A 26,964-nucleotide genomic window follows, 5' to 3' on the forward strand; every position below is an offset into this window, starting at 1 on the left:
CTCTACAGTATATATAACAGTATATATAACAGTATTCCTCTACAGTATATATAACAGTATTCCTCTACAGTATATATAACAGTATTGCTCTACAGTATATAACAGTATTGCTCTACAGTATATAACAGTATTCCTCTACAGTATATAACAGTATTCCTCTACAGTATATATAACAGTATATATAACAGTGTTCCTCTACAGTATATAACAGTATATATAACAGTATTCCTCTACAGTATATATAACAGTATATATAACAGTATTCCTCTATAGTATATATACAGTATATATAACAGTATTCCTCTACAGCATATAACAGTATTCCTCTACAGTATATATAACAGTATTCCTCTATAGTATATATACAGTATATATAACAGTATTCCTCTACAGCATATAACAGTATTCCTCTACAGTATATATAACAGTATTCCTCTATAGTATATATACAGTATATATAACAGTATTCCTCTACAGCATATAACAGTATTCCTCTACAGTATATATAACAGTATATATAACAGTATTCCTCTACAGTATATATAACAGTATTCCTCTACAGTATATATAACAGTATATATAACAGTATTCCTCTATAGTATATATAACAGTGTTCCTCTACAGTATATATAACAGTATATATAACAGTATTCCTCTACAGTATATATAACAGTATATATAACAGTATTCCTCTATAGTATATATAACAGTGTTCCTCTACAGTATATATAACAGTATTCCTCTACAGTATATAACAGTATTCCTCTACAGTATATATAACAGTATATAACAGTATATATAACAGTATTCCTCTACAGTATATATAACAGTATATATAACAGTATTCCTCTATAGTATATATAACAGTGTTCCTCTACAGTATATATAACAGTATTCCTCTACAGTATATAACAGTATTCCTCTACAGTATATATAACAGTATATAACAGTATATATAACAGTATATATAACAGTATATATAACAGTATATATAACAGTATAAATAACAGTATTCCTCTACAGTATATATAACAGTATATATAACAGTATATATAACAGTATATATAACAGTATATAACAGTATTCCTCTACAGTATATATAACAGTGTTCCTCTATAGTATATAACAGTATATATAACAGTATATATAACAGTATATATAACAGTATTCCTCTACAGTATATAACAGTGTTCCTCTATAGTATATAACAGTATATATAACAGTATTCCTCTACAGTATATATAACAGTATTCCTCTACAGTATATATAACAGTATTCCTCTACAGTATATATAACAGTGTTCCTCTATAGTATATATAACAGTATATATAACAGTATATATAACAGTATATATAACAGTATATATAACAGTATTCCTCTACAGTATATATAACAGTATATATAACAGTATATATAACAGTATATATAACAGTATATATAACAGTATATATAACAGTATATATAACAGTATTCCTCTACAGTATATATAACAGTATATATAACAGTATATATAACAGTATATATAACAGTGTTCCTCTACAGTATATATAACAGTATTCCTCTACAGTATATATAACAGTATATATAACAGTATTCCTCTATAGTACATATACAGTATATAGAACAGTATTCCTCTACAGTATATAACAGTATTCCTCTACAGTATATATAACAGTATTCCTCTATAGTACATATACAGTATATAGAACAGTATTCCTCTACAGTATATAACAGTATTCCTCTACAGTATATATAACAGTATTCCTCTATAGTATATATACAGTATATATAACAGTATTCCTCTACAGCATATAACAGTATTCCTCTACAGTATATATAACAGTATTCCTCTACAGCATATAACAGTATTCCTCTACAGTATATATAACAGTATATATAACAGTATATATAACAGTATTCCTCTACAGTATATATAACAGTATTCCTCTATAGTATATATACAGTATATATAACAGTATTCCTCTACAGCATATAACAGTATTCCTCTACAGTATATATAACAGTATTCCTCTACAGCATATAACAGTATTCCTCTACAGTATATATAACAGTATATATAACAGTATATATAACAGTATTCCTCTACAGTATATATAACAGTATTCCTCTATAGTATATATACAGTATATATAACAGTATTCCTCTACAGCATATAACAGTATTCCTCTACAGTATATATAACAGTATTCCTCTACAGCATATAACAGTATTCCTCTACAGTATATATAACAGTATTCCTCTACAGCATATAACAGTATTCCTCTACAGTATATATAACAGTATATATAACAGTATTCCTCTACAGTATATATAACAGTATATATAACAGTATTCCTCTACAGTATATATAACAGTATTCCTCTACAGTATATAACAGTATTCCTCTACAGTATATATAACAGTATATATAACAGTATTCCTCTACAGTATATATAACAGTATTCCTCTACAGTATATAACAGTGTTCCTCTACAGTATATATAACAGTGTTCCTCTACAGTATATAACAGTATTCCTCTACAGTATATAACAGTATATATAACAGTATTCCTCTACAGTATATATAACAGTATATATAACAGTGTTCCTCTATAGTATATATACAGTATATATAACAGTATTCCTCTACAGTATATATAACAGTATATAACAGTATTCCTCTACAGTATATATAACAGTATTCCTCTACAGTATATATAACAGTATATATAACAGTGTTCCTCTACAGTATATAACAGTATATAACAGTATTCCTCTACAGTATATATAACAGTGTTCCTCTACAGTATATATAACAGTGTTCCTCTACAGTATATAACAGTATTCCTCTACAGTATATAACAGTATATATAACAGTATTCCTCTACAGTATATATAACAGTATATATAACAGTGTTCCTCTATAGTATATATACAGTATATATAACAGTATTCCTCTACAGTATATATAACAGTATATAACAGTATTCCTCTACAGTATATATAACAGTATTCCTCTACAGTATATATAACAGTATATATAACAGTGTTCCTCTATAGTATATATACAGTATATATAACAGTATTCCTCTACAGCATATAACAGTATTCCTCTACAGTATATATAACAGTATATATAACAGTATTCCTCTACAGTATATATAACAGTATTCCTCTATAGTATATATACAGTATATATAACAGTGTTCCTCTACAGTATATAACAGTATATATAACAGTATATAACAGTATTCCTCTACAGTATATATAACAGTATTCCTCTACAGTATATATAACAGTGTTCCTCTACAGTATATATAACAGTATATATAACAGTATTCCTCTACAGTATATATAACAGTATATATAACAGTATTCCTCTACAGTATATATAACAGTATTCCTCTATAGTATATATACAGTATATATAACAGTATTCCTCTACAGTATATATAACAGTATTCCTCTACAGTATATAACAGTATTCCTCTACAGTATATATAACAGTATATAACAGTATTCCTCTACAGTATATATAACAGTATATATAACAGTGTTCCTCTATAGTATATATACAGTATATATAACAGTATTCCTCTACAGCATATAACAGTATTCCTCTACAGTATATATAACAGTATTCCTCTACAGCATATAACAGTATTCCTCTACAGTATATATAACAGTATATAACAGTGTTCCTCTACAGTATATATAACAGTATTCCTCTACAGTATATATAACAGTATATAACAGTGTTCCTCTACAGTATATAACAGTATATAACAGTATATAACAGTGTTCCTCTACAGTATATAACAGTATATAACAGTATTCCTCTACAGTATATATAACAGTATTCCTCTACAGTATATATAACAGTATTCCTCTACAGTATATATAACAGTATATAACAGTGTTCCTCTACAGTATATATAACAGTATTCCTCTACAGTATATATAACAGTATTCCTCTACAGTATATATAACAGTATATATAACAGTATTCCTCTACAGTATATATAACAGTATTCCTCTACAGTATATATGACAGTGTTCCTCTACAGTATATAACAGTATATAACAGTATATAACAGTATATATAACAGTATTCCTCTACAGTATATATAACAGTGTTCCTCTACAGTATATATAACAGTATATAACAGTATATAACAGTATTCCTCTACAGTATATAACAGTATTCCTCTACAGTATATATAACAGTATATATAACAGTGTTCCTCTACAGTATATAACAGTATATATAACAGTATTCCTCTACAGTATATATAACAGTATATATAACAGTATTCCTCTATAGTATATATACAGTATATATAACAGTATTCCTCTACAGCATATAACAGTATTCCTCTACAGTATATATAACAGTATTCCTCTATAGTATATATACAGTATATATAACAGTATTCCTCTACAGCATATAACAGTATTCCTCTACAGTATATATAACAGTATTCCTCTATAGTATATATACAGTATATATAACAGTATTCCTCTACAGCATATAACAGTATTCCTCTACAGTATATATAACAGTATATATAACAGTATTCCTCTACAGTATATATAACAGTATTCCTCTACAGTATATATAACAGTATATATAACAGTATTCCTCTATAGTATATATAACAGTGTTCCTCTACAGTTTATATAACAGTATATATATCAGTATTCCTCTACAGTATATATAACAGTATATATAACAGTATTCCTCTATAGTATATATAACAGTGTTCCTCTACAGTATATATAACAGTATTCCTCTACAGTATATAACAGTATTCCTCTACAGTATATATAACAGTGTTCCTCTACAGTATATATAACAGTATTCCTCTACAGTATATAACAGTATTCCTCTACAGTATATATAACAGTATTCCTCTACAGTATATATAACAGTATTCCTCTACAGTATATATAACAGTGTTCCTCTATAGTATATATAACAGTATATATAACAGTATATATAACAGTATATATAACAGTATATATAACAGTATTCCTCTACATTATATATAACAGTATATATAACAGTATATATAACAGTATATATAACAGTATATATAACAGTATATATAACAGTATTCCTCTACAGTATATATAACAGTATATATAACAGTATATATAACAGTATATATAACAGTATATATAACAGTATATATAACAGTATTCCTCTACAGTATATATAACAGTGTTCCTCTATAGTATATAACAGTATATATAACAGTATATATAACAGTATATATAACAGTATTCCTCTACAGTATATAACAGTGTTCCTCTATAGTATATAACAGTATATATAACAGTATTCCTCTACAGTATATATAACAGTATTCCTCTACAGTATATATAACAGTATTCCTCTACAGTATATATAAAAGTGTTCCTCTATAGTATATATAACAGTATATATAACAGTATATATAACAGTATATATAACAGTATATATAACAGTATTCCTCTACAGTATATATAACAGTATATATAACAGTATATATAACAGTATATATAACAGTATATATAACAGTATATATAACAGTATTCCTCTACAGTATATATAACAGTATATATAACAGTATATATAACAGTGTTCCTCTACAGTATATATAACAGTATTCCTCTACAGTATATATAACAGTATATATAACAGTATTCCTCTATAGTACATATACAGTATATAGAACAGTATTCCTCTACAGTATATAACAGTATTCCTCTACAGTATATATAACAGTATTCCTCTATAGTACATATACAGTATATAGAACAGTATTCCTCTACAGTATATAACAGTATTCCTCTACAGTATATATAACAGTATTCCTCTATAGTATATATACAGTATATATAACAGTATTCCTCTACAGCATATAACAGTATTCCTCTACAGTATATATAACAGTATTCCTCTACAGCATATAACAGTATTCCTCTACAGTATATATAACAGTATATATAACAGTATATATAACAGTATTCCTCTACAGTATATATAACAGTATTCCTCTATAGTATATATACAGTATATATAACAGTATTCCTCTACAGCATATAACAGTATTCCTCTACAGTATATATAACAGTATTCCTCTACAGCATATAACAGTATTCCTCTACAGTATATATAACAGTATATATAACAGTATATATAACAGTATTCCTCTACAGTATATATAACAGTATTCCTCTATAGTATATATACAGTATATATAACAGTATTCCTCTACAGCATATAACAGTATTCCTCTACAGTATATATAACAGTATTCCTCTACAGCATATAACAGTATTCCTCTACAGTATATATAACAGTATATATAACAGTATTCCTCTACAGTATATATAACAGTATTCCTCTACAGCATATAACAGTATTCCTCTACAGTATATATAACAGTATATATAACAGTATTCCTCTACAGTATATATAACAGTATATATAACAGTATTCCTCTACAGTATATATAACAGTATTCCTCTACAGTATATAACAGTATACCTCTACAGTATATATAACAGTATATATAACAGTATTCCTCTACAGTATATATAACAGTATTCCTCTACAGTATATATAACAGTGTTCCTCTACAGTATATAACAGTATTCCTCTACAGTATATAACAGTATTCCTCTACAGTATATAACAGTATATATAACAGTATTCCTCTACAGTATATATAACAGTATATATAACAGTGTTCCTCTACAGTATATAACAGTATTCCTCTACAGTATATAACAGTATATATAACAGTATTCCTCTACAGTATATATAACAGTATATATAACAGTGTTCCTCTATAGTATATATACAGTATATATAACAGTATTCCTCTACAGTATATATAACAGTATATAACAGTATTCCTCTACAGTATATATAACAGTATTCCTCTACAGTATATATAACAGTATATATAACAGTGTTCCTCTATAGTATATATACAGTATATATAACAGTATTCCTCTACAGCATATAACAGTATTCCTCTACAGTATATATAACAGTATATATAACAGTATTCCTCTACAGTATATATAACAGTATTCCTCTATAGTATATATACAGTATATATAACAGTGTTCCTCTACAGTATATAACAGTATATATAACAGTATATAACAGTATTCCTCTACAGTATATATAACAGTATTCCTCTACAGTATATATAACAGTGTTCCTCTACAGTATATATAACAGTATATATAACAGTATTCCTCTACAGTATATATAACAGTATATATAACAGTATTCCTCTACAGTATATATAACAGTATTCCTCTATAGTATATATACAGTATATATAACAGTATTCCTCTACAGTATATATAACAGTATTCCTCTACAGTATATAACAGTATTCCTCTACAGTATATATAACAGTATATAACAGTATTCCTCTACAGTATATATAACAGTATATATAACAGTGTTCCTCTATAGTATATATACAGTATATATAACAGTATTCCTCTACAGCATATAACAGTATTCCTCTACAGTATATATAACAGTATTCCTCTACAGCATATAACAGTATTCCTCTACAGTATATATAACAGTATATAACAGTGTTCCTCTACAGTATATATAACAGTATTCCTCTACAGTATATATAACAGTATATAACAGTGTTCCTCTACAGTATATAACAGTATATAACAGTATATAACAGTGTTCCTCTACAGTATATAACAGTATATAACAGTATTCCTCTACAGTATATATAACAGTATTCCTCTACAGTATATATAACAGTATTCCTCTACAGTATATATAACAGTATATAACAGTGTTCCTCTACAGTATATATAACAGTATTCCTCTACAGTATATATAACAGTATTCCTCTACAGTATATATAACAGTATATATAACAGTATTCCTCTACAGTATATATAACAGTATTCCTCTACAGTATATATAACAGTGTTCCTCTACAGTATATAACAGTATATAACAGTATATAACAGTATATATAACAGTATTCCTCTACAGTATATATAAAACAGTGTTCCTCTACAGTATATATAACAGTATATAACAGTATATAACAGTATTCCTCTACAGTATATAACAGTATTCCTCTACAGTATATATAACAGTATATATAACAGTGTTCCTCTACAGTATATACCAGTATATATAACAGTATTCCTCTACAGTATATATAACAGTATATATAACAGTATTCCTCTATAGTATATATACAGTATATATAACAGTATTCCTCTACAGCATATAACAGTATTCCTCTACAGTATATATAACAGTATTCCTCTATAGTATATATACAGTATATATAACAGTATTCCTCTACAGCATATAACAGTATTCCTCTACAGTATATATAACAGTATTCCTCTATAGTATATATACAGTATATATAACAGTATTCCTCTACAGCATATAACAGTATTCCTCTACAGTATATATAACAGTATATATAACAGTATTCCTCTACAGTATATATAACAGTATTCCTCTACAGTATATATAACAGTATATATAACAGTATTCCTCTATAGTATATATAACAGTGTTCCTCTACAGTTTATATAACAGTATATATAACAGTATTCCTCTACAGTATATATAACAGTATATATAACAGTATTCCTCTATAGTATATATAACAGTGTTCCTCTACAGTATATATAACAGTATTCCTCTACAGTATATAACAGTATTCCTCTACAGTATATATAACAGTGTTCCTCTACAGTATATATAACAGTATTCCTCTACAGTATATAACAGTATTCCTCTACAGTATATATAACAGTATTCCTCTACAGTATATATAACAGTATTCCTCTACAGTATATATAACAGTGTTCCTCTATAGTATATATAACAGTATATATAACAGTATATATAACAGTATATATAACAGTATATATAACAGTATTCCTCTACATTATATATAACAGTATATATAACAGTATATATAACAGTATATATAACAGTATATATAACAGTATTCCTCTACAGTATATATAACAGTATATATAACAGTATATATAACAGTATATATAACAGTATATATAACAGTATATATAACAGTATTCCTCTACAGTATATATAACAGTGTTCCTCTATAGTATATAACAGTATATATAACAGTATATATAACAGTATATATAACAGTATTCCTCTACAGTATATAACAGTGTTCCTCTATAGTATATAACAGTATATATAACAGTATTCCTCTACAGTATATATAACAGTATTCCTCTACAGTATATATAACAGTATTCCTCTACAGTATATATAAAAGTGTTCCTCTATAGTATATATAACAGTATATATAACAGTATATATAACAGTATATATAACAGTATTCCTCTACAGTATATATAACAGTATATATAACAGTATATATAACAGTATATATAACAGTATATATAACAGTATATATAACAGTATTCCTCTACAGTATATATAACAGTATATATAACAGTATATATAACAGTGTTCCTCTACAGTATATATAACAGTATTCCTCTACAGTATATATAACAGTATATATAACAGTATTCCTCTATAGTACATATACAGTATATAGAACAGTATTCCTCTACAGTATATAACAGTATTCCTCTACAGTATATATAACAGTATTCCTCTATAGTACATATACAGTATATAGAACAGTATTCCTCTACAGTATATAACAGTATTCCTCTACAGTATATATAACAGTATTCCTCTATAGTATATATACAGTATATATAACAGTATTCCTCTACAGCATATAACAGTATTCCTCTACAGTATATATAACAGTATTCCTCTACAGCATATAACAGTATTCCTCTACAGTATATATAACAGTATATATAACAGTATATATAACAGTATTCCTCTACAGTATATATAACAGTATTCCTCTATAGTATATATACAGTATATATAACAGTATTCCTCTACAGCATATAACAGTATTCCTCTACAGTATATATAACAGTATTCCTCTACAGCATATAACAGTATTCCTCTACAGTATATATAACAGTATATATAACAGTATATATAACAGTATTCCTCTACAGTATATATAACAGTATTCCTCTATAGTATATATACAGTATATATAACAGTATTCCTCTACAGCATATAACAGTATTCCTCTACAGTATATATAACAGTATTCCTCTACAGCATATAACAGTATTCCTCTACAGTATATATAACAGTATATATAACAGTATTCCTCTACAGTATATATAACAGTATTCCTCTACAGCATATAACAGTATTCCTCTACAGTATATATAACAGTATATATAACAGTATTCCTCTACAGTATATATAACAGTATATATAACAGTATTCCTCTACAGTATATATAACAGTATTCCTCTACAGTATATAACAGTATACCTCTACAGTATATATAACAGTATATATAACAGTATTCCTCTACAGTATATATAACAGTATTCCTCTACAGTATATATAACAGTGTTCCTCTACAGTATATAACAGTATTCCTCTACAGTATATAACAGTATTCCTCTACAGTATATAACAGTATATATAACAGTATTCCTCTACAGTATATATAACAGTATATATAACAGTGTTCCTCTATAGTATATATACAGTATATATAACAGTGTTCCTCTACAGTATATAACAGTATATAACAGTATTCCTCTACAGTATATATAACAGTGTTCCTCTACAGTATATATAACAGTATTCCTCTACAGTATATATAACAGTATTCCTCTATAGTATATATACAGTATATATAACAGTATTCCTCTACAGTATATATAACAGTATTCCTCTACAGTATATAACAGTATTCCTCTACAGTATATATAACAGTATATAACAGTATTCCTCTACAGTATATATAACAGTATATATAACAGTGTCCCTCTATAGTATATATACAGTATATATAACAGTATTCCTCTACAGCATATAACAGTATTCCTCTACAGTATATATAACAGTATTCCTCTACAGCATATAACAGTATTCCTCTACAGTATATATAACAGTATATATAACAGTATTCCTCTACAGTATATATAACAGTATTCCTCTATAGTATATATACAGTATATATAACAGTATTCCTCTACAGCATATAACAGTATTCCTCTACAGTATATATAACAGTATTCCTCTACAGCATATAACAGTATTCCTCTACAGTATATATAACAGTATATATAACAGTATTCCTCTACAGTATATATAACAGTATTCCTCTACAGCATATAACAGTATTCCTCTACAGTATATATAACAGTATATATAACAGTATTCCTCTATAGTATATATACAGTATATATAACAGTATTCCTCTACAGTATATAACAGTATATATAACAGTATATATAACAGTGTTCCTCTACAGTATATAACAGTATATATAACAGTGTTCCTCTACAGTATATATAACAGTATTCCTCTACAGCATATATAACAGTATTCCTCTACAGTATATAACAGTATATATAACAGTATTCCTCTACAGTATATAACAGTATATATAACAGTGTTCCTCTACAGTATATATAACAGTATATATAACAGTATTCCTCTACAGTATATAACAGTATATAACAGTGTTCCTCTACAGTATATATAACAGTATTCCTCTACAGTATATATAACAGTATTCCTCTACAGTATATAACAGTATATATAACAGTATTCCTCTACAGTATATATAACAGTGTTCCTCTACAGTATATAACAGTATTCCTCTACAGTATATATAACAGTATTCCTCTACAGTATATATAACAGTATTCCTCTACAGTATATATAACAGTATATATAACAGTATTCCTCTACAGTATATATAACAGTATTCCTCTACAGTATATATAACAGTATATATAACAGTGTTCCTCTACAGTATATATAACAGTATATATAACAGTATTCCTCTACAGTATATATAACAGTATTCCTCTACAGTATATATAACAGTATTCCTCTACAGTGTATATAACAGTATATATAACAGTATTCCTCTACAGTATATATAACAGTATTCCTCTACAGTATATATAACAGTATTCCTCTACAGTATATATAACAGTATTCCTCTACAGTATATATAACAGTATATATAACAGTGTTCCTCTACAGTATATATAACAGTATATATAACAGTATTCCTCTACAGTATATATAACAGTATATATAACAGTATTCCTCTACAGTATATATAACAGTATATATAACAGTGTTCCTCTACAGTATATATAACAGTATTCCTCTACAGTATATATAACAGTATTCCTCTACAGTATATAACAGTATTCCTCTACAGTATATATAACAGTATATATAACAGTATTCCTCTACAGTATATATAACAGTATTCCTCTACAGTATATATAACAGTATATATAACAGTATTCCTCTACAGTATATATAACAGTATTCCTCTACAGTATATAACAGTGTTCCTCTACAGTATATATAACAGTATTCCTCTACAGTATATATAACAGTATATAACAGTGTTCCTCTACAGTATATAACAGTATATATAACAGTATATAACAGTATTCCTCTACAGTATATATAACAGTATTCCTCTACAGTATATATAACAGTATTCCTCTACAGTATATATAACAGTATATATAACAGTGTTCCTCTACAGTATATATAACAGTATATATAACAGTATTCCTCTACAGTATATATAACAGTATATATAACAGTGTTCCTCTACAGTATATATAACAGTATTCCTCTACAGTATATATAACAGTATTCCTCTACAGTATATAACAGTATATATAACAGTGTTCCTCTACAGTATATATAACAGTATTCCTCTACAGTATATATAACAGTATTCCTCTACAGTATATAACAGTATATAACAGTGTTCCTCTACAGTATATAACAGTATATATAACAGTGTTCCTCTACAGTATATAACAGTATATATAACAGTATTCCTCTACAGTATATAACAGTATATATAACAGTATTCCTCTACAGTATATATAACAGTATATATAACAGTATTCCTCTACAGTGTATATAACAGTATATATAACAGTATTCCTCTACAGTATATATAACAGTATTCCTCTACAGTATATATAACAGTATATATAACAGTATTCCTCTACAGTATATAACAGTATATATAACAGTATTCCTCTACAGTATATATAACAGTATTCCTCTACAGTATATATAACAGTATATAACAGTGTTCCTCTACAGTATATATAACAGTATTCCTCTACAGTATATATAACAGTATATAACAGTGTTCCTCTACAGTATATAACAGTATATATAACAGTATTCCTCTACAGTATATATAACAGTATTCCTCTACAGTATATATAACAGTATATAACAGTGTTCCTCTACAGTATATATAACAGTATTCCTCTACAGTATATATAACAGTATATAACAGTGTTCCTCTACAGTATATAACAGTATATATAACAGTATTCCTCTACAGTATATATAACAGTATTCCTCTACAGTATATATAACAGTATATAACAGTGTTCCTCTACAGTATATATAACAGTATTCCTCTACAGTATATATAACAGTATATAACAGTGTTCCTCTACAGTATATAACAGTATATAACAGTATATAACAGTGTTCCTCTACAGTATATAACAGTATATAACAGTATTCCTCTACAGTATATATAACAGTATTCCTCTACAGTATATATAACAGTATTCCTCTACAGTATATATAACAGTATTCCTCTACAGTATATATAACAGTATATAACAGTGTTCCTCTACAGTATATATAACAGTATTCCTCTACAGTATATATAACAGTATTCCTCTACAGTATATATAACAGTATATATAACAGTATTCCTCTACAGTATATATAACAGTATTCCTCTACAGTATATATAACAGTATTCCTCTACAGTATATATAACAGTATTCCTCTACAGTATATATAACAGTATTCCTCTACAGTATATATAACAGTATATAACAGTGTTCCTCTACAGTATATAACAGTATATAACAGTATTCCTCTACAGTATATATAACAGTATTCCTCTACAGTATATATAACAGTATATATAACAGTATATATAACAGTGTTCCTCTACAGTATATAATGGGGTAGCCCCCAGTCTGCGCTCTGCCGGGGTAGCCCCCAGTCTGCGCTCTGCCGGGGTAGCCCCCAGTCTGCGCTCTGCCGGGGTAGCCCCCAGTCTGCGCTCTGCCGGGGTAGCCCCCAGTCTGCACTCTGCCGGGGCTACCCCGGCGGACTGTGGGCTACCCCGGCGGACTGTGGGCTACCCCGGCGGACTGTGGGCTACCCCGGCGGACTGTGGGCTACCCCGGCGGACTGTGGGCTACCCCGGCAGACTGGGGGATACCCCGGCAGAGGGCAGACTGGGGGCTACCCCGGCAGAGGGCAGACTGGGGGCTACCCCGGCAGAGCGCAGACTGTGGGCTACCCCGGCAGAGAACAGACTGTGGGCTACCCCGGCATAGAGCAGAATGGGGGCTACCCCAGCAGACCTCGCTAGACTATAATTATCACAACATGATTATGTTTGTCCTGTTTACAGAAGAGCTCAGAACACCTACGTTTGTTAATATACTATTTGTAATGCTTGATGCTCATATTCCATATTTTTGGGTGGGTTTTTATTTATTTGATTAGGATTAGACAGTGAAGAGGAGACAGGAATGGTAGGAGAGTTTGTGAGTCAGAAGGGCATGAGTCAGCTGTGAACCTGTGCTGACTCTAGTAGTCTAGACTGGACATGTGATCCGGTATGAGTCAGATGTGAACCCGTGCTGACTCTAGTAGTCTAGACTGGACATGTGATCCGGTATGAGTCAGATGTGAACCCGTGCTGACTCTAGTAGTCTAGACTAGACATGTGATCCGGTATGAGTCAGATGTGAACCCGTGCTGACTCTAGTAGTCTAGACTGGACATGTGATCCGGTATGAGTCAGATATGAACCCGTGCTGACTCTAGTAGTCTAGACTGGACATGTGATCCGGTATGAGTCAGATGTGAACCCGTGCTGACTCTAGTAGTCTAGACTGGACATGTGATCCGGTCTGATTCAGATGTGAACCCGTGCTGACTCTAGTAGTCTAGACTGGACATGTGATCCGGTATGATTCAGATGTGAACCCGTGCTGACTCTAGTAGTCTAGACTGGACATGTGATCCGGTCTGATTCAGATGTGAACCCGTGCTGACTCTAGTAGTCTAGACTGGACATGTGATCCGGTATGATTCAGATGTGAACCCGTGCTGACTCTAGTAGTCTAGACTGGACATGTGATCCGGTCTGATTCAGATGTGAACCCGTGCTGACTCTAGTAGTCTAGACTAGACATGTGATCTGAGGTCCACCACACTAACTGTTGGACCACACAGAACACAGGGCTCCATACTGTACATTATGGATGTAACTTTCTCTCGCAGAAAGGGAACAGAAAGGAAACAGAAAGGAAACAGAAAGGGAACAGAAAGGAAGTAGAAAGGGAACAGAAAGGAAGTAGATAGGAAACAGAAAGGGAATAGAAAGGAAACAGAAAGGGAATAGAAAGGAAACAGAAAGGAAGTAGAAAGGAAACAGAAAGGGAATAGAAAGGGAACAGAAAGGAAACAGAAAGGAAACAGAAAGGAAGTAGAAAGGAAACAGAACGGAAGTAGAAATGAAACAGAAAGGAAGTAGAAAGGAAACAGAAAAGAAAACAGAAAGGAAACAGAAAGGAAACAGAAAGGAAGTAGAAAGAAAACAGAAAGGAAGTAGAAAGGAAACAGAACGGAAGTAGAAAGGAAACAGAAAGGAAGTAGAAAGGAAACAGAAAGGAAGTAGAAAGGAAGTAGAAAGGAAACAGAAAGGAAGTAGAAAGGAAACAGAAAGGAAGTAGAAAGGAAACAGAATGAAGTAGAAAGGAAACAGAAAGGAAGTAGAAAGGGAACAGAATGGAAGTAGAAAGGAAACAGAAAGGAAGTAGAACGGAAGTAGAAAGGAAACAGAAAGGAAGTAGAAAGGAAACAGAACGGAAGTAGAAAGGAAACAGAAAGGAAACAGAAAGGAAACAGAAAGGGAACAGAAAGGGAACAGAATTGAAGTAGAAAGGAAACAGAAAGGGAACAGAAAGGGAACAGAAAGGAAACAGAAAGGAAACAGAAAGGAAACAGAAAGGAAACAGAAAGGAAACAGAAAGGGAACAGAAAGGAAGTAGAAAGGAAGTAGAAAGGGAACAGAAATGGAACAGAAAGGAAACAGAATGGAAACAGAAAGGAAGTAGAAAGGAAACAGAAAGGAAACAGAAAGGGAACAGGAAGGGAACAGAAAGGAAGTAGAAAGGAAGTAGAAAGGAAACAGAAAGGAAACAGAAAGGAAACAGAAAGGGAACAGAAAGGGAACAGAAAGGAAACAGAAAGGAAACAGAAAGGAAACAGAATGGAAACAGAATGGAAACAGAAAGGGAACAGAAAGGGAACAGGAAGGGAACAGAAAGGAAGTAGAAAGGAAGTAGAAAGGGAACAGAAAGGGAACAGAAAGGAAACAGAATGGAAACAGAATGGAAACAGAAAGGAAGTAGAAAGGAAACAGAATGGAAGTAGAAAGGGAACAGAAAGGAAACAGAAAGGAAACAGAAAGGGAACAGAAAGGAAGCAGAAAGGAAACAGAAAGGAAACAGATAGGAAACAATAAAGGGAACAGAAATGAAGTAGAAAGGAAACAGAAAGGAAACAGAAAGGGAACAGAAAGGAAGCAGAAAGGGAATAGATAGGAAACAGAACGGAAACAGATAGGAAGTAGAAAGGAAACAGAAAGGAAGTAGAAAGGGAACAGAAAGGAAGTAGAAAGGGAACAGAAAGGAAGTAGAAAGGGAACAGAAAGGAAACAGAAAGGAAGTAGAAAGGAAACAGAAAGGAAGTAGAAAGGAAACATAATGAAGTAGAAAGGAAACAGAAAGGAAGTAGAAAGGGAACAGAATGGAAGTAGAAAGGAAACAGAAAGGAAGTAGAACGGAAGTAGAAAGGAAACAGAACGGAAGTAGAAAGGAAACAGAACGGAAGTAGAAAGGAAACAGAAATGAAACAGAAAGGAAACAGAAAGGAAACAGAAAGGGAACAGAAAGGGAACAGAATTGAAGTAGAAAGGAAACAGAAAGGGAACAGAAAGGAAACAGAAAGGAAACAGAAAGGAAACAGAAAGGAAACAGAAGGGGAACAGAAAGGAAGTAGAAAGGAAGTAGAAAGGGAACAGAAAAGGAACAGAAAGGAAACAGAATGGAAACAGAGAGGAAGTAGAAAGGAAAGAGAAAGGAAACAGAAAGGGAACAGGAAGGGAACAGAAAGGAAGTAGAAAGGAAGTAGAAAGGAAACAGAAAGAAAACAGAAAGGGAACAGAAAGGGAACAGAAAGGAAACAGAATGGAAACAGAAAGGGAACAGAAAGGAAGTAGAAAGGAAGTAGAAAGGGAACAGAAAGGGAACAGAAAGGAAACAGAATGGAAACAGAAAGGAAGTAGAAAGGAAACAGAAAGGAAACAGAAAGGGAACAGGAAGGGAACAGAAAGGAAGTAGAAAGGAAGTAGAAAGGGAACAGAAAGGGAACAGAAAGGAAACAGAATGGAAACAGAATGGAAACAGAAAGGAAGTAGAAAGGAAACAGAATGGAAGTAGAAAGGGAACAGAAAGGAAACAGAAAGGAAACAGAAAGGGAACAGAAAGGAAGCAGAAAGGAAACAGAAAGGAAACAGATAGGAAACAATAAAGGGAACAGAAATGAAGTAGAAAGGAAACGGAAAGGGAACAGAAAGGAAGCAGAAAGGGAATAGAAAGGAAACATAACGGAAACAGATAGGAAGTAGAAAGGAAACAGAAAGGAAGTAGAAAGGGAACAGAAAGGAAGTAGAAAGGGAACAGAAAGGAAGTAGAAAGGGAACAGAAAGGAAACAGAAAGGGAACAGAAAGGAAGTAGAAAGGGAACAGAAAGGAAACAGAAAGGAAGTAGAAAGGGAACAGAAAGGGAATAGAAAGGAAACAGAAAGGAAACAGAAAGGAAGTAGAAAGGGAACAGAAAGGAAGCAGAAAGGAAGCAGAAAGGGAACAGAAAGGAAGTAGAAAGGAAACAGAAAGGAAACAGAAAGGAAGTAGAAAGGAAACAGAAAGGAAACAGAAAGGAAGTAGAAAGGAAGTAGAAAGGGAACAGAAAGGAAGTATAAACGGAACAGAAAGGAAGCAGAAAGGAAGCAGAAAGGGAACAGAAAGGAAGTAGAAAGGGAACAGAAAGGAAACAGAAAGGAAGTAGAAAGGGAACATAAAGGAAGTAGAAAGGGAACAGAAAGGAAACAGAAAGGAAACAGAAAGGGAACAGAAAGGAAGCAGAAAGGGAATAGATAGGAAACAGAACGGAAACAGATAGGAAGTAGAAAGGAAACAGAAAGGAAGTAGAAAGGGAACAGAAAGGAAGTAGAAAGGGAACAGAAAGGAAGTAGAAAGGGAACAGAAAAGAAACAGAAAGGAAGTAGAAAGGAAACAGAAAGGAAGTAGAAAGGAAACAGAATGAAGTAGAAAGGAAACAGAAAGGAAGTAGAAAGGGAACAGAATGGAAGTAGAAAGGAAACAGAAAGGAAGTAAAACGGAAGTAGAAAGGAAACAGAACGGAAGTAGAAAGGAAACAGAACGGAAGTAGAAAGGAAACAGAAATGAAACAGAAAGGAAACAGAAAGGAAACAGAAAGGGAACAGAAAGGGAACAGAATTGAAGTAGAAAGGAAACAGAAAGGGAACAGAAAGGGAACAGAAAGGAAACAGAAAGGAAACAGAAAGGAAACAGAAAGGAAACAGAAAGGGAACAGAAAAGGAACAGAAAGGAAACAGAATGGAAACAGAAAGGAAGTAGAAAGGAAACAGAAAGGAAACAGAAAGGGAACAGGAAGGGAACAGAAAGGAAGTAGAAAGGAAGTAGAAAGGAAACAGAAAGAAAACAGAAAGGGAACAGAAAGGGAACAGAAAGGAAACAGAATGGAAACAGAAAGGGAACAGAAAGGAAGTAGAAAGGAAGTAGAAAGGGAACAGAAAGGGAACAGAAAGGAAACAGAATGGAAACAGAAAGGAAGTGGAAAGGAAACAGAAAGGAAACAGAAAGGGAACAGGAAGGGAACAGAAAGGAAGTAGAAAGGAAGTAGAAAGGGAACAGAAAGGGAACAGAAAGGAAACAGAATGGAAACAGAATGGAAACAGAAAGGAAGTAGAAAGGAAACAGAATGGAAGTAGAAAGGGAACAGAAAGGAAACAGAAAGGAAACAGAAAGGGAACAGAAAGGAAGCAGAAAGGAAACAGAAAGGAAACAGATAGGAAACAATAAAGGGAACAGAAATGAAGTAGAAAGGAAACGGAAAGGAAACAGAAAGGGAACAGAAAGGAAGCAGAAAGGGAATAGAAAGGAAACATAACGGAAACAGATAGGAAGTAGAAAGGAAACAGAAAGGAAGTAGAAAGGGAACAGAAAGGAAGTAGAAAGGGAACAGAAAGGAAGTAGAAAGGGAACAGAAAGGAAACAGAAAGGGAACAGAAAGGAAGTAGAAAGGGAACAGAAAGGAAACAGAAAGGAAGTAGAAAGGGAACAGAAAGGGAATAGAAAGGAAACAGAAAGGAAACAGAAAGGAAGTAGAAAGGGAACAGAAAGGAAGCAGAAAGGAAGCAGAAAGGGAACAGAAAGGAAGTAGAAAGGAAACAGAAAGGAAACAGAAAGGAAGTAGAAAGGAAACAGAAAGGAAACAGAAAGGAAGTAGAAAGGAAGTAGAAAGGGAACAGAAAGGAAGTATAAACGGAACAGAAAGGAAGCAGAAAGGAAGCAGAAAGGGAACAGAAAGGAAGTAGAAAGGGAACAGAAAGGAAACAGAAAGGAAGTAGAAAGGGAACATAAAGGAAGTAGAAAGGGAACAGAAAGGAAACAGAAAGGAAGTAGAAAGGGAACAGAAAGGAAGTAGAAAGGGAACAGAAAGGAAACAGAAAGGAAGTAGAAAGGAAACAGAAAGGAAGTAGAAAGGGAACAGAAAGGAAGTAGAAAGGAAGTAGAAAGGGAACAGAAAGGAAGTAGAAAGGAAGTAGAAAGGGAACAGAAAGGAAACAGAAAGGAAGTAGAAAGGAAACAGAAAGGAAGTAGAGAGGAAACAGAAAGGAAGTAGAAAGGAAACAGAAAGGAAGTAGAAAGGGAACAGAAAGGGAACAGAAAGGAAACAGAAAGGAAGTAGAAAGGAAACAGAAAGGGAACAGAAAGGAAGTAGAAAGGAAACAGAAAGGGAACATTAAGGGAACAGAAAGGAAGTAGAAAGGAAACAGAAAGGGAACATTAAGGGAACAGAAGGACACAGAAAGGGACAGAGAGGGAACATAAATGAAATAGAAAGGAAAATAAGTGAATGTAGAATGCAGGGAGAGCACTCCTGAGATGTTATATTTTATTTAACATTGCCCCATTAAGTCAGAAGTCGCAGTGTTGTAGATCATAATAACCACCTCATAAATCATGTAGAGACAGTCCTGTTGGAATCAATAGAGAGAATCAGCCCTATTGGAAACAACAGAGAGAATCAGAGAAGATTACAATTTGTGAGACCTTGGATGTTTGTGTAGGGTGGCCTCTTGACAAGATCGTGAAATAGTGAGTTGGTTTAGCAACAAATAGAAGTGATTCCTCAGTGGAGAGGAGAGGAGGGAGGGAGGGACGGTTTCACACAGTATTACATCTATTACACTACTTCTTTATTTTGGAAAGCACTCAAATGGCACCCTATTCCCTACATTCCTATAGGGCTCTGGTCAAAAGTAGTGCACTATGTCTGGTCAAAAGTAGTGCACTATTTAGGAAATAGGGTGTCATTTGGGACAGTACCTTGTTGTCTCTGAGGGTATACTTTGTGGTGCTACAGTATGATATAGGACTATCATATTCCCCTCCTAGTATACACCCCTCTCATCTGTCAACACTCGACTGATGTTGGACAGGACTCCTCGTCTCATCAGTCAACACTACTCTGATGTTGGACAGGACTCCTCCTCTCATCAGTCAACACTACTCTGATGTTGGACAGGATTCCTCCTCTCATCAGTCAACACTACTCTGATGTTGGACAGGATTCCTCCTCTCATCAGTCAACACTAGACTGTTGGACAGGATTCCTCGTCTCATCAGTCAACACTACTCTGATGTTGGACAGGACTCCTCCTCTCATCAGTCAACACTACTCTGATGTTGGACAGGATTCCTCCTCTCATCAGTCAACACTACTCTGATGTTGGACAGGATTCCTCCTCTCATCAGTCAACACTACTCTGATGTTGGACAGGATTCCTCCTCTCATCAGTCAACACTACTCTGATGTTGGACAGGATTCCTCCTCTCATCAGTCAACACTACTCTGATGTTGGACAGGATTCCTCGTCTCATCAGTCAACACTACTCTGATGTTGGACAGGATTCCTCCTCTCATCAGTCAACACTAGACTGTTGGACAGGATTCCTCCTCTCATCAGTCAACACTACTCTGATGTTGGACAGGATTCCTCCTCTCATCAGTCAACACTACTCTGATGTTGGACAGGATTCCTCCTCTCATCAGTCAACACTACTCTGATGTTGGACAGGATTCCTCCTCTCATCAGTCAACACTACTCTGATGTTGGACAGGATTCCTCCTCTCATCAGTCAACACTACTCTGATGTTGGACACGATTCCTCCTCTCATCAGTCAACACTAGACTGTTGTTGGACAGGATTCCTCCTCTCATCAGTCAACACTAGACTGTTGGACAGGATTCCTCCTCTCATCAGTCAACACTACTCTGATGTTTGACATGATTACCTCTGTCACCTGTCTAATCAGTCATCTGTCAACACTACTGTGTTGTTGGACAGGATTACCTCTGCCATCTGTCTGCATCAGTCATCTGTCAACACTACTGTGTTGTTGGACATGATTACCTCTGCCATCTGTCTGCATCAGTCATCTGTCAACACTACTGTGTTGTTGGACAGGATTACCCCATTACCACTAGTGTAATGTATTTCTCTCATATCTCTACTTCTACCATTACCACTAGTATCATTTATTCAATGACACATTCAATTAGTTAAAACCCTATTTTAATAGGTATTGAATTAGTTTTTTAATTAAGTAGAATGCCCTGCATACTATCTCAGTTAATTCACTGCATCATTAAGGTGTCCAGTTTAGCTTATTTTTTAAACCTAAGTAATTGTAGTGTGTGCAGTACTCTATATATTTTGGTCTAATTCCCTGAGATCTGGATCTTCTCTGGAAAATCATTATTTTAGTATTTTGGGGGTTTACTGCCAGGGCCCAGGTCTGGCAGTACTGCTCTTGCAGGTCCAGGCTCTGCTGTAGGCCATGTGCTGTGGGGGTTTACTGCCAGGGCCCAGGTCTGGCAGTACTGCTCTAGCAGGTCCAGGCTCTGCTGTAGGCCATGTGCTGTGGGGGTTTACTGCCAGGGCCCAGGTCTGGCAGTACTGCTCTAGCAGGTCCAGGCTCTGCTGTAGGCCAGGTGCTGTGGGTGTTTACTGCCAGGGCCCAGGTCTGGCAGTACTGCTCTAGCAGGTCCAGGCTCTGCTGTAGGCCATGTGCTGTGGGGGTTTACTGCCAGGGCCCAGGTCTGGCAGTACTGCTCTAGCAGGTCCAGGCTCTGCTGTAGGCCAGGTGCTGTGGGTGTTTACTGCCAGGGCCCAGGTCTGGCAGTACTGCTCTAGCAGGTCCAGGCTCTGCTGTAGGCCAGGTGCTGTGGGTGTTTACTGCCAGGGCCCAGGTCTGACAGTACTGCTCTAGCAGGTCCAGGCTCTGCTGTAGGCCATGTACTGTGGGGGTTTACTGCCAGGGCCCAGGTCTGGCAGTACTGCTCTAGCAGGTCCAGGCTCTGCTGTAGGCCATGTGCTGTGGGGGTTTACTGCCAGGGCCCAGGTCTGGCAGTACTGCTCTAGCAGGTCCAGGCTCTGCTGTAGGCCAGGTGCTGTGGGTGTTTACTGCCAGGGCCCAGGTCTGGCAGTACTGCTCTAGCAGGTCCAGGCTCTGCTGTAGGCCATGTGCTGTGGGTGTTTACTGCCAGGGCCCAGGTCTGGCAGTACTGCTCTAGCAGGTCCAGGCTCTGCTGTAGGCCATGTGCTGTGGGTGACAGCAGGCAATAGGTCATCTGCGAAGAGCAGGCATTTAACCTCTGAACTGTGGAGACTAACACCATGAGGTGGGGATTTTTCTAGAATAGTGGCCAATTCGTTGATGTAAATATTGAAGACTGCAGGGCTTTTGCAACCCTGGCGAAGGCCCCCGCCCCCTGGTTAAAGAACTATGTTATTTTCTTGCCAGTTTTGATGCTGCACATATTGGCAGTAGACATCGATTTAATTATGTCACGTTTTACCCCTTACACCACTTTCAATAACTTTGTAGAACAGTCCTGTATGCCAAATAGAATCAAATGCTTTTTGGAAGTCGATAAAGCAAGAATACATTTTAGTATTATTTTGGTGGACATGTTTATCTATCTGTAAGGGTTTTCCTGTGGTGAAGGAGAGGCGGACCAAAACGCAGCGAGGTTTCTTTGATTCATGTTTAATAAGAAACAGATAAACACGAACACTACGAAACAATAAACGTGGAAAACCAAAAAACAGCCCCGTCTGGTGCAAAACACAGAGACAGGAACAGGAGGTGCTGAAGAAGGGGTTGCTGGAGATGAGGTGGGAAGGCCACTCCTTCTCCCATCGATCCATCCTCTCCATCATTTGGTCCATGGCCGAACCAATCCGGTGAAGCGCGCTGGTGTGATGGAGGACCCTCTCTTCCATCGATGGGAGAGGAGACGCGGCTGCTCCTGCTGATTCCATTGCGAGTGCGGGATTCTGTCTTTGTATTCCTGTTATTTGGTCGTGTTCATGAGTTTTATTCTCCAGACTATTCTGGGGTCCTGCGTTGGATTATTCACCCTGTGTGTTGGGTTGACTGTTGTTTTGTGCGCCGGAGAATAAACTGTCTAATAATTGAAACCTGCTCTCTGCGCCTGATTCCACCCACCTTAGTAATTCGTGACACTATCAGGGTGTGTAGGGTGTAAATATGGTCAGTCGTGCGATGTTTTGGTATTATTTTGGTGTAAATATGGTCAGTCGTGTGATGTTTTGGTATTATTTTGGTGAACATATGGTCAGTCGTGTGGTGTTTTGGTATAAATCCAATTTGGCTTTTACTTAAGACATTGTGCTTATTAAGGAAGTTAAGAACTCTTACATTTATAATACTACAGAAAACCTTCCCCAGGTTACTGTTCACCACAAATGCCTCTGGAATTGTTTGGGTCAAATTTGTCTCCGTTCTTAAAGATTGGGGTTATGAGTCCTTGATTCCAGATGTCAGGGAAATAACCTACACTCAGGATCAAATTAAACAGCTTTAATATAGCATATTGACATTTTGCACTAGTGAATTTGAGCATCTGCATCTATCAGTATCCAACAGGATAACAGCTCTGTAACATAATTGAAATTTGAATGAAAATGGATGAACAAACTTTTGCTTAAGCAACTAATGTGTCTAAAACGACGACTACTGCCCTGTTACTGCTGCCCTGTTACTACTGCCCTGTTACTGCTGCCCTGTTACTGCTGCCCTGTTACTGCTGCTCTGTTACTACTGCCCTGTTACTGCTGCCCTGTTACTACTGCCCTGTTACTACTGCCCTGTTACTGCTGCCCTGTTACTGCTGCCCTGTTACTACTGCCCTGTTACTGCTGCCCTGTTACTGCTGCCCTGTTACTACTGTTCAATAACGACGGCTGCTGCCCTGTTACTACTGCCCTGTTACTGCTGCCCTGTTACTACTGCCCTGTTACTACTGCCCTGTTACTGCTGCCCTGTTACTGCTGCCCTGTTACTACTGCCCTGTTACTGCTGCCATGTTACTGCCGCCCTGTTACTGCCGCCCTGTTACTGCTGCCCTGTTACTGCTGCCCTGTTACTGCTGCCCTGTTACTACTGTTCAATAACGACGGCTGCTGCCCTGTTACTACTGCCCTGTTACTGCTGCCCTGTTACTACTGCCCTGTTACTGCTGCCCTGTTACTACTGTTCAATAACGACGGCTGCTGCCCTGTTACTACTGCCCTGTTACTGCTGCCCTGTTACTACTGTTCAATAACGACGGCTGCTGCCCTGTTACTACTGCCCTGTTACTGCTGCCCTGTTACTACTGCCCTGTTACTGCTGCACTGTTACTGCTGCCCTGTTACTGCTGCCCTGTAACTACTGCCCTGTTACTACTGCCCTGTTACTGCTGCCCTGTTACTGCTGCCCTGTTACTGCTGCCCTGTTACTACTGATGAATGAAAATGATTTGTTACTCTGTTTCAGACACATAGAGAACTGGACAGGACTGCAGACTCTGAGAGACGTGGACATGGAGCTGTACACTGGACTACAGAGGCTGTAAGTGTTGATACAACAGGGCAGCGTCCCAAGTGGCACCCTATTCCCTATAAATTGCACTACTTTAGAGCCCTATGGCACCCGATTCCCTATATAGTGCACTACTTTAAACCAGAGCCCGATGGCACCCGATTCCCTATATAGTGCACTACTTTAGACCAGAGCCCTATGAAACCCTATTCCCTATATAGTGCACTACTTTAGACCAGAGGCCTATGTCTCCCTATTCCCTATATAGTGCACTACTTTAAACCAGAGCCCTATGGCACCCTATTCCCTATATAGTGCACTACTTTTGACTTTGAAGTAGTGACCTATGTTTAGCAATACAGCCATAGGCAGCTGTATAAAGAAAGGCTAAGCTATGGGAATATAGGCAGCTGTCTAAAGAAAGGCTAAGCTATGGGAATATAGGCAGCTGTCTAAAGAAAGGCTAAGCTATGGAAATATAGGCAGCTGTCTAAAGAAAGGCTAAGCTATGGAAATATAGGCAGCTGTCTAAAGAAAGGCTAAGCTATGGGAATATAGGCAGCTGTATAAAGAAAGGCTAAGCTATGGGAATATAGGCAGCTGTATTGAGAAAGGCTAAGCTATGGGAATATAGGCAGCTGTCTAAAGAAAGGCTAAGCTATGGGAATATAGGCAGCTGTCTAAAGAAAGGCTAAGCTATGGAAATATAGGCAGCTGTCTAAAGAAAGGCTAAGCTATAGGAATGTAGGCAGCTGTCTAAAGAAAGGCTAAGCTATGGAAATATAGGCAGCTGTCTAAAGAAAGGCTAAGCTATGGGAATATAGGCAGCTGTATAAAGAAAGGCTAAGCTATGGGAATATAGGCAGCTGTCTAAAGAAAGGCTAAGCTATGGAAATATAGGCAGCTGTCTAAAGAAAGGCTAAGCTATGGGAATATAGGCAGCTGTATAAAGAAAGGCTAAGCTATGGGAATATAGGCAGCTGTCTAAAGAAAGGCTAAGCTATGGAAATATAGGCAGCTGTCTAAAGAAAGGCTAAGCTATAGGAATGTAGGCAGCTGTATAAAGAAAGGCTAAACTATGGGAATATAGGCAGCTGTATTGAGAAAGGCTAAGCTATGGGAATATAGGCAGCTGTCTAAAGAAAGGCTAAGCTATGGGAATATAGGCAGCTGTCTAAAGAAAGGCTAAGCTATGGGAATATAGGCAGCTGTATTGAGAAAGGCTAAGCTATGGGAATATAGGCAGCTGTCTTGAGAAAGGCTAAGCTATGGGAATATAGGCAGCTGTCTTGAGAAAGGCTAAGCTATGGGAATATAGGCAGCTGTCTTGAGAAAGGCTAAGCTATCGGAATATTTTCTGCAAACTTGGAACTAGACCCAGAGAGCTAGCCATGGGAATGTGTCCATTATGGGGACTGGTAGAAGGGGTGCTAGCCATGGGAATGTGTCCATTATGGGGACTG

The 26,964-nt window shown here is 34.9% G+C and overlaps 1 protein-coding gene across 1 annotated transcript in view; it reads left to right on the forward strand.

Moving 5' to 3' along the window:
* ntrk3b (neurotrophic tyrosine kinase, receptor, type 3b) overlaps positions 1 to 26,964 on the forward strand; it is a 180,974-nt gene that overhangs the window by 23,964 nt on the left and 130,046 nt on the right. Inside the window, exon 2 of the mRNA XM_090222041.1 lies at positions 25,457 to 25,531. Within this exon, the coding sequence (XP_090078167.1) occupies positions 25,457 to 25,531 (75 nt within the window). The remainder of the gene's footprint in view (positions 1 to 25,456; positions 25,532 to 26,964) is intronic.

The sequence above is a fragment of the Oncorhynchus mykiss genome, chromosome 26 (assembly GCF_057628025.1).
Source record: "Oncorhynchus mykiss isolate SJ-2025 chromosome 26, ASM5762802v1, whole genome shotgun sequence".
NCBI classification, from domain to species: domain Eukaryota; kingdom Metazoa; phylum Chordata; class Actinopteri; order Salmoniformes; family Salmonidae; genus Oncorhynchus; species Oncorhynchus mykiss.